At 37.8% G+C, this 14,549-nt stretch overlaps 1 protein-coding gene across 3 annotated transcripts in view; it reads left to right on the forward strand.

Annotated features, from left to right (window-relative positions):
• Positions 1–9,140: 9,140 nt before the first annotated feature.
• The window catches only part of LRRTM4 (leucine rich repeat transmembrane neuronal 4), a 712,063-nt gene continuing 706,654 nt past the window's right edge, over positions 9,141–14,549 (forward strand). The window contains exons 1-3 of one of the 3 annotated variants that reach the window (XM_074332241.2): positions 9,141–9,429; positions 9,713–9,864; positions 11,721–13,267. In XM_074332241.2, coding sequence (XP_074188342.1) covers positions 9,861–9,864; positions 11,721–13,267 — 1,551 coding nt within the window. In that variant the 5' untranslated portion in view covers positions 9,141–9,429; positions 9,713–9,860. Of the gene's footprint in view, positions 9,865–11,720; positions 13,268–14,549 lie in introns of all 3 variants that reach the window. The other 2 variants (XM_019749834.3, XM_019749833.3) reach the window with 2 other exon arrangements.

A 14,549-nucleotide genomic window follows, 5' to 3' on the forward strand; every position in this document is an offset into this window, starting at 1 on the left:
ATATTAATTTTTGCTCCAAAAGACTCATTAGAACTGATTGTCCGGCTAGGCTTATTTTCGGGGAAACAGGGTAGCTGGTCTGGACCAGCTTGCAGTGAGCCAGCCTAGAGGCTAAGGGCGTGAGCTTTGGAGTCCCACTCCATGGGTTGTAATACCAGCCTCACCATGGAATAGTTGTGCAATCTTGAGAAGTTTATCTTAAAATCCATTCCTCTGTCTCCTCATCTGTAAAATGAGATGAGTAACAGTACCTAGAGAATATGTTTGACCTTCCTCCCCTCCAAAACATTAGACTCTTTCCAGGAGTGACTGGCATAAAGTAAGGGTTAGATAGATGTTCGTTGTTTCCACTATGAGGATTGCTATCGATGCTAACGTGGGACCCTGTAGCCTATTGCAGGGTGGGTGAAGGGCTGCCCCTTCCATACCCCTTCTCTACCACTGCACTTTGGCTGAACCCTAAGGTTGTATCTCTGAATGGATGGAACAAGGCAGCTCTGGGGTTCTAACTTCTATGTTGATGTATAGAGCATACATCTTCCCAACCCATCTGTCCTTTGAAACAAGCTCTCCGGTCCTATGTTGCTGAAGTGAGGTATTTGCCTACTCAGAATGGACAGTCTGTTTTACTTTTCCTCTGACTGGGAACACCATCTCTTATAATAAAGCCTCTCCTTAAATCTGAAATGCAATTCCTGATCCCCTAGAAATGTGTTTTAGTTAGCCTGTAGAAGTTTCCAGGTCTGCATGTTTTTCACCTATTAATACCTATTCATTTTTGCCATTACTTTTATTAAAGATAGTACATTTTATAAGACTGTGTACAGATGTAAAAGCCAACGTTTTGAGTTTTAAAATAACTAGGCCAAAGTCATTACTCATTAGCTGGTATTGGGATAGCACTAGAACTCAAGTATCCTGCCAAACTGGCAGACCCATTCAGTTTCCTCCATTAATTTCTAGTGATATTGGAGTTTCTTTGTTTTTGTTTTGTTTTGTGTTTTCATTACTGCCATAACAAATTACAAATGAGTTAGATATAAAATTTTTCTATTGGAAAAAATGTTTTAAATACAACTATGTTTTCATGGGCAGTATTTTACGACAAGTAAAAAATATGTGTTAAACAGTCAAACATATTTTTGTGTGTGGGAGGGGTGGGTGTTTGTGTGTGTGTCTGTACGTGTATGTACATTTGTGTGTGTGTGTGTGTGTGTGTGTGTGTGTACAAGAAATCTGTATTTCCAATACAGAAGTATTTTCTGATGGGACATATGCTTCAGCTTAATATCTACATAGTTATTATTCACATTCTAATTATGTGTTAATCATTAAGCCCAAAGGGTGTAGGAATTGCAGCGATTAGCATCTAAGATCATGTCCCTTGTTATTTACTTTCCTGCAGAATGGGGTGGAATCTTCTCTGTGCGCAGAAACATGTTCATTTTTCCATTTGCTATTGTCGCTATTAACTTCATATTGTTTGCTTTAGATGAGAATGACTCAGGGTCATTTAGGGACCTTGTAACATAAACTTCTATATCTCATGTCCCTGAATAAATGCAATACTAACTCTGAAGATGCTACCAACTGTTAAATACAAAACTTCTAAGTGTTTTTTTTTCCCCCAACTGGTCTGTGTATAGTTACAAATAAGAAGAGTTTACATTTGAAATACATTGAAGATTTTTTTCTTCCAGTGAAAGGCTTTCTTTGTTTAGCAATAAAGGGCCAATTGTGAAGTCATGAATTGATTTATAAAAGACTTTAATCTGGGCAGGTGGGAATTTAATTTTCTCATTTAATTCACTATGTTATTCTCAAATATTGTCTTTATTATTTAACATAATGTCTGAGATGGATGGGGGAATTTTTAGTGTCTGGTAGAATAGTCCATGATGGATCCAATTTTGTCAAGGTTTAAAAGGAAGCAGGATGACTACAGCCACGCACCACTGAATAACTGGGATACGTTCTGAGAAATGCATCCTTAGCACATTTTGTAGTTATGTGAACATCACAGAGTGCACTTACAGGAACCCAAACCTGCACGGTGTGGCCTACTGCTGCCCCTGTTTGGGCTGTTCCTTTAAAGGACTGGCAGCGCAGTAGGTTTGTTTACACAGCATTACAGGAGTAATTGTAGTGCATCGTTATTGACTATGTTCCCTATGCTTTACTCTACATGCCCATGACTGTTTCGTAACTACCAATTTGTACTTCTTAACCCCTTCACCTTTTTCACCCTGCTCCCATAACCCACTCCCCTTTGAAAATTCTCAGTTTGTTCTCTGCATCTATGAGTCTGTTTCTGTTTTCTTTGTTTGTTTGTTTTGTTTTTCAGATTCTACCTATCAGTCAGATCATATGGTATTTGTCTTTCTCAATCTGACTTATTTCACTCAGAATAATGTTCTCTAGGTCCATCCATGTTGTCGCAGATGGTAAGATTTCATTCTTTTTATGACAGAGTAATACTCCATCGTATGTATCTACCCATTCTTCTTTATCCACTCATCTGTTGATGGGCACTTGGGCTGTTTCTATTTCTTGGCTATTATAAATAGTGCTGCAATGAACAGAGAGGGCATGTGTCTTTTCAAGTTCATGTTTTGGACTTTTTTGGATAAATACCCAGAAGTAATGCAAGTGCCTGGCTTACACGTTGACTGTGGAGACACCCACTTCAAAGAGGCATCCACTTCAAGGAAAACTATCTCAAACACCATCGCCAGCCACGTGACTAGAGGCAGAGCCAGTCTGCCTCCCCATCCCCCCACATTGTTTTAGATTTTGGTTGATTTAAATATTTGATGATTTGTGCTATTTTTTTCCTGTTCTTTAAATCCTCTTTCTTATGTTTTAAACTTACCAATAAAGAACGAGCCAAGGAAACCCTAGGCCCCCACCCAAGGAACACCAGGCCTCTGTGCGCGTTTTCTCTCTCTTTTTCTCTCTCCCCCTCCCCCTCCCCCTCCCCCTCCCCTCCCCCTCCCCCTCCCCCTCCCCCTCCCCCTCCCCCTCCCCCTCCCCCTCCCCCTCCCCCTCCCCCTCCCCCTCCCCCCTCCCCCTCCCCCCTCCCCCTCCCCCTCCCCCTCCACCTCTCTGTGTGCCCCCTCACAGGCCTGTATGCTCCAGAGCCTGTAAGTAATCAAATCTTTCTTTCTTCAAAGTTTTCTGATGGTTATTACTCTCAAGAGCTCAGGTGAGTGCTCCATGGCACTTCCAGCTGATAGCATTACTATCAATAGGCTGAGATCAACACAAAACAGTACAGTGCATTGTGCTACAACCTTCTAGTGGCTAAGACTTCCCTGGGCAATAGGAGTTTTTCAGCGCCAGTATAACCTTAGGGGACTGCCATCATACATGTAGCCCACTGTTGACCGAAACATCATCGTTTGCAGTATGTAACTGTATTCCCTTGAATTTTCCTGATGTTTGTAACCTGTTATTTGTCTTATGTAACTCAGTTAGTATGCAATTAATCAGAGACTGTTAGCACCTAAATCTAATTGATGCCCTCATTTAGAGATGATGGGGAAAAGTGTTTAGCGAAATTATGATATGGCTAAGGTCATTTTGCTAATTTACAATTGAGCTTGGGTCATACGCAGGTTCCCTTGGTAGTAGTGCCAGTGCAAAAAGACCGGTCTGACTGAAAGACTTGAGCAGGGCTGGTAATGTACTGACAGTGGGGTTGTTCAAAAAAAAAAAAAAAAGAAACAAAAATATATGCAGACAGGCTCAGATGAATATTATTAAATCTATCAGGGAAAACCATTAACACATTATTAATTAAATACAAATGTATTTATATCCTTTTTAATCTATGGATATAGTATATATTTAATACTCAAAACAACCTTAGAAATTACATACTATTATTCCATATTTCAATATAATACAAGTTTTACTGTGACTATGTTTAGAATTGTGACTATATTAATAGTAATTAATAATATTATCTTAATTAATATACACATCTGAACTAAAGATTTTGAGTATGGACATCAAGATTTCTAAACTTACATGAGTACGTACAAAATGTTACTTTTAAAAAAACTTTTAACAAGTAACTAATATCACTACTATCAGATATGAGGTACTGTTAAGTCATTATGGGTAAACTGAAAAAATATAAAATGTCATTTATTTTGAAAAATTTAGGGTTCCTCTTCATGTTGAAATTGAATTAGTACATAATTAAAATGTCTTGAAGAGTAGATTATTTTTGATCATGTACATGTACGGTGGTTTTCTCTCTGTGTGTGTGTGTGTGTGTGTGTGTGTGTGTGTGTGTGTGTGTGTGTTGGAGACAGCAAGGACAGCATTAATTTTGCTCTTTTACCATGTAAGAGTGAAGTTAGGAGGTTTAGGGATGTTTGGTCAATCAGAGGAGGAAGAGCTTTACATATTGAGGATACAGAAAGCACAGGTACCACGGTGTCCTGATAAAGAAGGTTACTGGGATGTTATATTTTGTTGTTCTGTTTTGCCTTTTACTTGTTCTCTTTGTTTATATGTTTGGTGGGTTTGTGTATTAATGTGGTGTATATTTTTTCACCCAATATCCATCATTGCCTCTTATCCCATTTATACTGCTAGCATAAATAATCCCCTGTCATCCAGTAGGGTAACTGAACTTTAGAGTCCTCGATTCTAGTCAGAGGAAGGAAAAGGAGACCCTCTTTCTTTCCTGACCTGGAAGTGATACACATCCATTTGCTCATAGTCCACAGTGAGGAACAGTGGCATGGTCTCCGCCTAGATGCATGCTGTGCCTTGGCAGGGCAGCCATTGTTTAGTGATGACTTTATACTTTGGAAGAGATGTACGTGTTTTATTTTTAACTCTCACTTTCAGTAGTTCTTTTTTTTTTTAGAAGCTATTCCCAGCACCACTCCAGGGTCCAATACATGGCGTATATGTAAACCTCTCAGGGAGTCTCAATCCTCTGGACCAGAATGTTTTTCAGGGGTGGGGAAAAAAGACTCTACTAGATCCATAGCATGCAATGAAATGATTATTGGTTCTTGAATCGTACCATGTTTCCCCGAAAATAAGACCTAGCCAGACAATCAGCTCTAACACATCTTTTGGAGCAAAGTTTAATATAAGACCGGTCTTATATTGTATAAGAGACCGGGTCTTATAATATAGTAAAATAAGACCAGGTCTTATATTAAATTTTGCTCCAAAAGATTCATTAGAGCTGATTGTCGGACTTGGTCTTATTTTAGGGGAAACATGGTAATATGGAGCTGGAGCTACTGGTATTATCTTGAAACCAGAATTAGAAAGGAAATGTGGGAGTCAGGCCTGAGAAATGGACCAAAGAAACTGGCTACCAGTGATACTTTTAATTTCTGAATCCAGTTAAATCTGACTCTGGAGCATTTGTTTGCATGAGCTAAAATAATTTTCCATTTTATTTTTATTCAATTTCAGTTGAGACTTTATTTTACTTGTAACTTTATACTTTTTATTTGACACACATTTTAATTTTTGATTGGGGACAACAAATACTATTTTAGGAAAGAAAGAAGATGTTGAAAGGGACAAGGATTGTAATAGCAATTGATTGATTACTCGATTTATTGATTGAAACCAGGCAATCACTAGCATTTATGTGTTTAAACTAGTTCACTTTTGGAGCAATAAATATATAGACCCCTAGGTATAGTGGTGTGCTGGAAAATGTTTAACAGCTGGCTTTCTTAGTGTTATTCAAACATGAACACTGTAGGGTATTTTTGTTTACATTAATGAGGGAGAGAAAAGTGAAACAACATAGACATATGTTGGAATTTTGCTTGTTTGTTAATGACATCAGTGACTTCTTCACTCAATCAGATAATCGTTCTCAAATACTGAAACATTTCTCGATTTATGTGCTATTTATAGTTAAATAGCTACAAATACAGTACACTTTTGTTTAATCTGTATTACAGATGTTTTCTCCATCACTTTATTTTTAAGTCTAGACACTCAAACAATAAATCACACCTTAATTTTCAGATTTTGCTAGTTTCCATGTTGTAAAATACTCCTACCATGGACAATTTTAAGTTATCAAGGTGGGGTCACTAAATGTTCTTTGAGGTAACAAAAAAATCCTGTTTTATCCTTAATTCATAAAGTCTCAAATCAGTAAATAAAAGTATTAAGTCCATCATATTAATCAATACCTCGTATTTCATATAAAGCTTAAAAGATTTTACACTGTCCAAATGTAGGACTAGTTACAAGTCGGCCATCTGCTACCGTGGAGAACAGGAAGTATAGTCAGTCAGCTTTTCTCATTCTTGCTTACCTCGTCCCACACTTACTAACTGCAGTTTCTGACCTTCCCAGGAAACTTCATGGTTGTAAAACAGCTACTATTGTAAAAAGGTTTCAGATCTCTGAGCCTAACAGATGTCAAAGGTATTTCTCTTTATTATGGGCACATTGATAGTTCCATAATAGCCTCATTAGAAATAATGGACCAAATTTCCCATGATGAGGATGACATTTTTTTCTTCCTCTATCTGGTGCCTTTCCAAACTTGATTGGTTCCTATTTGTTTTTCATGAATTTGTCTGTTTGGGCAGTGTACTTACATAGACTCTTTCTGCTGAGGTGGTCTCACCAGGATTTAAAATGACTCCAAGCTGACTCTCTCTCCCACATAGCCCTCCTCTTTTCCATGGAAAACACTTGTACATATTTTTTATCCACACAGACTCTGAAAGTGAAATCCAAAAGCTAGTCCCAACATAACTTTAACTCTTCTTTGCTCTGACAAACCCATCTGTTCGTATCTTTTGGATATCCCGGACAGGAATGAAATACCATTCTGTCTTCCTGGGCTCACTGCTGGAAACACATATCAAGTTCAAGTAGCCTGTAGTATTAAGCTGATGAGCTGACATCCCCCCTCCACCCAAGCCTTCCTTTAAGTAGTGTGTGTGTGTGTGTGTGTGTGTGTGTGTGTGTGCGCACGTGCAGGTAATACTGGGACAGCTTTTTCCAATGAAATCTTCCACGTAACATTCTTTGTCGCTCTCAAAGCTCTTCACCTTCTTATGTCCTCACAGTGTGTTCAAGAGATGTATAACTAATTTTTGACAACATCCTTTATAAATCCTGCATATGATCTAGTAATTACTTTGGAATAGAACCTCTGTTAGATTTTACTACTAACAAAACTTCAATTTTTGCAAGTAATTACACCATAAATGTGGGTACCATCATGGGATTTTTCCAATCCCCTATCAAAAATCTGTTCTCATATCTTGTATTTTAAGAAAGAAAAATTTATACACATGCACATATGTGTGTGTCTGTTTGGTACATACATGCACCTTATATTCATCATATTAAAAAAAAAGAAAATGTAGATAGACAGAAAATCATAAAAGATGAAATACATCTAAAATCCATCTCCCAGGAAAATCTGCTCTGTATATTTTATGTTGGCCCCATGCAAATAAAAATATATAGATAAATAGATGCTCTTTCATCATCGCTGTAATACCTGTGTTCTCGGCACCTCCCCGCCTTACTTTATATGTTATGGTAATCCTTCCTGTCAGCAAGTACAAACCATTTTAATTTTAATGGCAGCATGTGTTCTAGTTCATGAATATATTAATTTTTCCTGAGCTAATCCTCTATCATTGAATATTTGGGTGGGGTTTTTGTTTCTATAGAAACTGCACTATGAACAAATTATATGTGTATCATTTATGTTTATCTATTTCATTAGAAAGGTATATCCCTTTCATTAACCAAACTATACAACCTCTTTTGGTGTGTGTTTGCATTTTAATAGGTATTAAGCCTAAGTCAAAGGTAAACATGTCTAAAATAGAAATTCAGGTATCAGTTAGGAAAAGGGATATATTTAGGGGACATATCCCTTTCTGTTTTCTTGAGAAATCTTAGTAATTAGACAATTGCCTGTGACAGCCTACTCATGAATTGGAGTCAAATTCGGCATGACACTCATACGGTAAGCTTCCCCTTACTTATATTTTGACAGATAGTCTAAAACCGATAAACATTTCTAAAAATAGTCATTTCCAGTGATTTATAGCAATTCTAGATGCTTATGTAAAATTCATTTAAACTTCTCACACTTGCTAAATTATGTTGATAGTCTTATCTAGCAATCTTTCTCTGTATTACATTGGTTCATTCTTGTGGAATGTTCCAAAAATTGTTGTTTGCCAGAGGATTATGAAATAAACCAGTAAAGAAGAGAACCAAAATGGAAGTGTAATGTTATATTATTTTTTTTCAAAGTTCAGTACAGGTTCAAAAAAAAAATTGTGTGGAGTTTTAAAAAGACATATTTAAGGTATTTCATCCCTCCTGATTCTGAGGATACCCTGCACATTTTAGAGGAACACAACAGTGATGTAGAACTTACATACTTTTGTTTTTCTGGAAATACACATTATAAGTGATTTGCTTGAGAAAAAAATTGCATTATAAATGTAGACAAGTTTTTTAAAAATGTGACTGCGCCAATGATAACAAGCTGGAATTCTACTCTTATCTAACATTGAGTCTCTTTTAGTTACCTCACATTTGGTTATATAGTACTAAAGGTGACTGCTTGAAGTCTTAAAAATGTACACTTATAGAAAGTAAAGATCTAGACTATTCAATATAATGCACAAAATTGCACATTTATTTTATTAAAAGGTGGGAATTTTAAAAAGTCGACCTAAGATTATTCAATGTAACCATCTTTAAAAGCGATCTAAATATATCTTCTCTTAAATAAGATTGCTTGTGTATGTGGTTTGTTTAAAAAATGTAAATAAATAAAACCAACAGCAGCAAAAATAAAACTCAAATTATTTCTGTTGTTGAAAAAAATTAAATTCCCTGTGATATGTGCATGTACAGCAAAAAAAAAATCAGGTCAAGGCAACTTTTAAAAATTAATTGCTTAATATTTAGAAAGCAGTGTTTTACTAAATATGTGGTATCACTGAATGGTACTCCTTGGCATAAACCTTTCATAATATATATTCTTGAAGAGGAAAAAAGTGATCCTGTGCCTTTAATTTCCCTTTCTGAAAGAGGGAATGCTGCACACCACTGACAGGCTCACTTGTTCCCGTCTTTAATGTGCAATCTGTTTTCTCCAGCGGAGGGCACTCAGTGTATCACAAACTCAAGCATTAGCACCAACAAGCTCTGAGCATCATCAGTCTCTGGAAAGCCTTCTGAATTAGACAAGGGCTGCCTCTCAGCACAGCTACAAAACACTTTAAACCTGACCAGCTAAATGGATAAACCTAGCCTGCATAGCTTTTAAACGGGGGTCTCATACAGCACAGGAGGCCTGCTTGCTTCCAGAACTGAAAATCCAGAGGATGAATTGCTTTATCTGGGGATGGCAAAAGCCAGCACAATAAGGAATGCCAGGTATTCTGAAGATTTCCTTTTTCTTTCTTTTTTTTTTTTTTTTTTTCCCTCCTCTCTTTTTACAGAGAAGTTGGTTACCTCTGAGGTGTGCTGTAGCTCTTTTGCACAGATTGCCAATTACTGCTGATGGGTCTCTGGTGAATTACACAATGCTCCTCAGAGCCTAGGACCCCCCCCCCCCCCAACGGCTTCCTTCTCCCTGCCCCCCATGCCAGCCCTTGCTGATTTTTTTTTTTTTTTCATATATGTATATATATTTTTTTGCCTGTCCTCTCCGGGGAAGTTTGTATGGGGCTGCTAGCTCACATGCGGGATCAGAACGGTGTGAATGACAGCCGCACTGTGTCATGAAGGTGGTGATGGTTTCAGCCCCGGAGACCAAATAAGAAGAAAGCGGAGAGGGGGGGGAACCGTCTTTTGGATGACAAAGGATGGGTAAGTGAACTTTTGTTGTTTTCTGCTTAGCAAAGCTGATCCCCTAGGCTTCCTATCCTCAGTCATGGCATTAGCTGATAAAAGACAGGAAACAGGCAAAAAACAGCAGCCTCTGAGTTTTCCAGTTGACTCGCTACAGTTGCTATTATGTTTGTAGATCATTTTCCTTTTTGTATTTTTTTTTTAATTTGTAAATGCGTAACACGGACTTAGACTGGAGAGAAATAATCTTTAAAACTGCCTCTTCTGTATGCGTATGCACAGCTTGGGAATTGAGCATGAGAAAAACATTGTGTTTGCTCCTATTTCTTGCTAATATTAACCATACTTGTATTTCTGATCACTGTCAGGAAGATTATTAACACTTTACTGTGTGTGTGTAGGGGTGGGGTCTCTACTTTATCAGAGGTCGCGCAAGGGCTTGTCTTATCTTTGAAGCTGTATCTTGAACCCAGCTTCCAAATTTCCAGCAGTCATTTGCCAGTCTTATTTTTTCAAGTGTGACTGGCTCCCCCCCCCCCCCCCTGTCTGGGAGAGCTGGAATGTATTTCAATGAGTCTGTAGCTGGCAAGAGGACAGAAGGACAGAGAGCAAGATCGGGTTTCAAATAGAAAAAAAAAAATTCTTAACCAGTTGAGTAAAAGGAGAGTTGTTTTTTTTTTGTTTGTTTGTTTATTTTTTTTTTTATTAGGGGTTTGGCTGATTGCCTCTTGGTTAAAAATATGAATATTTAACAGAAATAGAGAAACCGCATCACAAGGTAGTTTGTTTTTTTGTTTTTTTTCTACCACTAAGAAATAATAAATCTACTTTTGACAGAGGAAAGACGTCCCTTTAGATACTATGACTTGGAAATGCAGCGCAAGTGGCAATAGGTTGCAACTTTGCAGGTTTTCTGAAGTTAATGCAGGTTTTCTGAAGTTAATGGAGGTAGGGGAGGGAAAAAAGTCAGTGAGAAATTTGAGCAGGTTGGGATGGGGGAGGGGAATGGTAGTTTGCCGCTTCTCTACTTGTATATTCCCCATATTTGCCAAAGCAGCTATGTTAAAAATAACAGTAAAACTAATACTACACAAGATGATTTTGCATTTTATGCCAATATTTAATAGGAATTTGATGATCTTAACTTTGGAGTGTTCTATGTAATCAGTAGTCAGGGTTCTGTGTGCCTGTATCACTGGGCAGGGGGCGCACAGAAAGCAGCTCCTCCTGAATGTGGAAAGCACATATGCCTATTACCTCATTGAGAGTACCTTGCACTGTCGTTAGTCTTCATACTGTGCTTCATTGGCTGCCCACATTAGTCCCAGTGTTATTTTTTCAGAGCTCATGTATTGTTTTTCCAGTATGCAACAAGGATACAATTTCAGGCAGGGCAAACTTGGGTTACCTTGCTAGCTTACTGGAGACTCCTTTGCCAAATCACAGCCTGTTCGTTCAAGTAGGAAAAATGTATGAAGAAGGGTTTTAGGAAGTCACATTTTTGCCATTCCCAGAGGACTTAATATTCTTCCTTTTGGTACTAGTTTTGACAGAGCGACTAGAAAAATATTACTGTTATTAAAATGTTGTCATTAGGTGAAAAGACTGTACTTTTCAGTGTTGATGTGCACATATAACTCCTGAAACTCGGGAAAGCTGTTCTGGGTTCTACAGCCCTATGGCGATTTGAAAATCAAGGAAGAAAGAATGAAACCTAAATAGCAAACATGCAACACTGAAGACAACAAGGCTTTCAATGTTAAACACGTTCTTAAATCAACTGTCCCATTACTGCACTAGATGAAATGCCCCTGATATTGGTGATTTATATTAATAGCTTTACAATGTGCATTTGTCTTCTTTTAACATTGTAGGTTTCCGTTTAATTACGCAGCTGAGAGGCATGCGTGTGGTGCTTGTGCTACTTTCTACACTGCTGCTTGCTATGCTCACGGGGGCTCAGAGAGCTTGCCCAAAGAATTGTAGATGCGATGGCAAAATTGTGTACTGTGAGTCTCATGCTTTCGCAGATATCCCAGAGAACATTTCTGGAGGATCACAAGGCTTATCATTAAGGTTCAACAGTATTCAGAAACTCAAATCCAATCAGTTTGCCGGCCTTAACCAGCTTATATGGCTTTATCTTGACCATAATTACATTAGCTCAGTGGATGAAGATGCATTTCAAGGCATTCGTAGACTGAAAGAATTAATTCTAAGCTCCAACAAAATTACCTATCTGCACAATAAAACCTTTCACCCAGTTCCCAATCTCCGCAATCTGGACCTTTCCTACAATAAGCTTCAGACATTGCAATCGGAACAATTTAAAGGCCTTCGGAAACTCATCATTTTGCACTTGAGATCCAATTCTTTGAAGACTGTGCCAATAAGAGTTTTTCAAGACTGCCGAAATCTTGACTTCCTGGATTTGGGTTACAATCGTCTTCGAAGCTTGTCCCGAAATGCTTTTGCTGGCCTCTTGAAGTTAAAGGAGCTCCACTTGGAGCACAATCAGTTTTCTAAGATCAATTTTGCTCATTTTCCACGTCTCTTCAACCTCCGCTCAATTTACTTACAATGGAACAGGATTCGCTCCATTAGCCAAGGCTTAACATGGACTTGGAGTTCCTTACACAACTTGGATTTATCAGGGAATGACATCCAAGGAATCGAGCCGGGCACATTTAAATGTCTGCCCAATTTGCAAAAGTTGAATTTGGATTCCAACAAGCTTACCAACATCTCACAGGAAACTGTCAATGCGTGGATATCATTAATATCCATCACTTTGTCTGGAAATATGTGGGAGTGCAGTCGGAGCATTTGTCCTCTATTTTATTGGCTTAAGAATTTCAAAGGAAATAAGGAAAGCACCATGATATGTGCAGGACCTAAGCATATTCAGGGTGAAAAGGTTAGTGATGCAGTAGAAACATATAATATCTGCTCTGAAGTCCAGGTTGTCAACACAGAAAGAGCCCACCTGGTACCCCAAACTCCCCAGAAGCCTCTGATCATCCCTAAACCTACGTTCTCCAAATCTGATCTCACCCAACCCACCCTTGAAACACCAAGCCCCTCTCCAGGGTTTCAGATTCCTGGCACAGAGCAAGAGTATGAGCATGTTTCATTTCACAAAATCATTGCAGGGAGTGTGGCTCTCTTCCTCTCAGTGGCCATGATCCTCTTGGTTATCTATGTGTCTTGGAAACGCTACCCAGCCAGCATGAAACAACTTCAGCAGCACTCTCTTATGAAGAGGCGGCGGAAAAAGACCAGAGAGTCTGAAAGACAGATGAATTCCCCTTTACAGGAGTATTACGTGGACTACAAGCCTACAAACTCTGAGACCATGGATATATCCGTTAATGGATCTGGGCCCTGCACATATACCATCTCTGGCTCCAGGGAATGTGAGGTATGAACCATGATGCTCCTAAAAGCATTTCTACTGCGGGGAAGGAGAGGTAAATGTTTGAAGCACTAGAGGTGTCTCTGATCACTAGAAAGATTAATGACCCTTTTGCTTTTGGGTTTTGTTCAGTGTGAAAGGTTACTTAATTAAATTACAACCACCAGGAATTGACTGCTTTTTTTTTTCTTTCTTTATGGTTGAAATTTGAAGGAAGTTCATTCAAGGATGAGATTAAGTTGGAATAAAACACTATGTTACAACATCTGTTTTTCTTTTTTTTTTTTTTTTTGGTTTTTTTAAGAGTTTGTATACATGCGTTGGACTTAACACACATATACACAAACAAATTTCATTCTAAAATTTATGTCTGGTTCTTGTTGTTTGACTTTTGTAATGGAGTAAAGGAGAGGCCAGATTAATTTAAAAACAAAGTGATTTTACCAAAATTCCAGGAGGTAAAGACGATTTAAACCAAAGAGCAATTTACCCAAGGTTTGATTTTTGTTGTACATTTTAGTTTTTAATTAAAGCATGCAACAGGGATCTCACAGGGATAACTGTTTTCGTGTTACTTGCTATTTAGTTATTAGACCAGCATAGAGAATGTCAGAGGCCCACTGTGTAATTGTATTAGGTTTTTAAAGATGTCTGTCTTCCTCCCTTTCTTCCTTCTTCCCACCTTCCCTCCGTCCCCTTCTCTGCCATCTATTCTTTCTTTCCTTCCTCCCTCTTTCCTTTCCTTCTTTCCTTCCTTCCTATTTTTTTCTTTCTTTTTTTTCCTTTTTTTGTAATTACTGGACATAGATCATTTTTTTTTCAAAGGTTTCTTAAGTGCTGGTTATTTATATATAATTAGAATGAAACTTAAACTCCATGTTTTGACTTTGTTCGTGGAAACTAAAATCAGGTCATGGTATCATGGATGATTTAGCAATAACATAATGACAGGCATAACAGGGACTGTCTGTCAGTATTGTTGTCATCCCCAAAAGAAACAATGTGCATTCTTGTTAAACTTACCCAAAACTAAGTGTTGCAAATATTTATGAATAAAAAGAGAGAGATTTGAGTTCTGGGTATTTTTCCCTTTCTGTAATATTAGCCTCACATGAAGGCATTTCATGTTATTTATTATTTTCGTTTTCATGAGAAGAAGTTTTGACCCAGTTTCTGATTATTAATTTAAAGATCCCTTACAGGAACATGTTTATGAATAGTCATAATAATCAAAATAGTCACATATTTCAACTTGTTGGTAAGTAATACCAGTTGCAAATCATTCTTT

Source organism: Rhinolophus sinicus, chromosome 2 (genome assembly GCF_057876585.1).
Source record: "Rhinolophus sinicus isolate RSI-liver-muscle chromosome 2, RSI-T2T, whole genome shotgun sequence".
Lineage (NCBI taxonomy): Eukaryota > Metazoa > Chordata > Mammalia > Chiroptera > Rhinolophidae > Rhinolophus > Rhinolophus sinicus.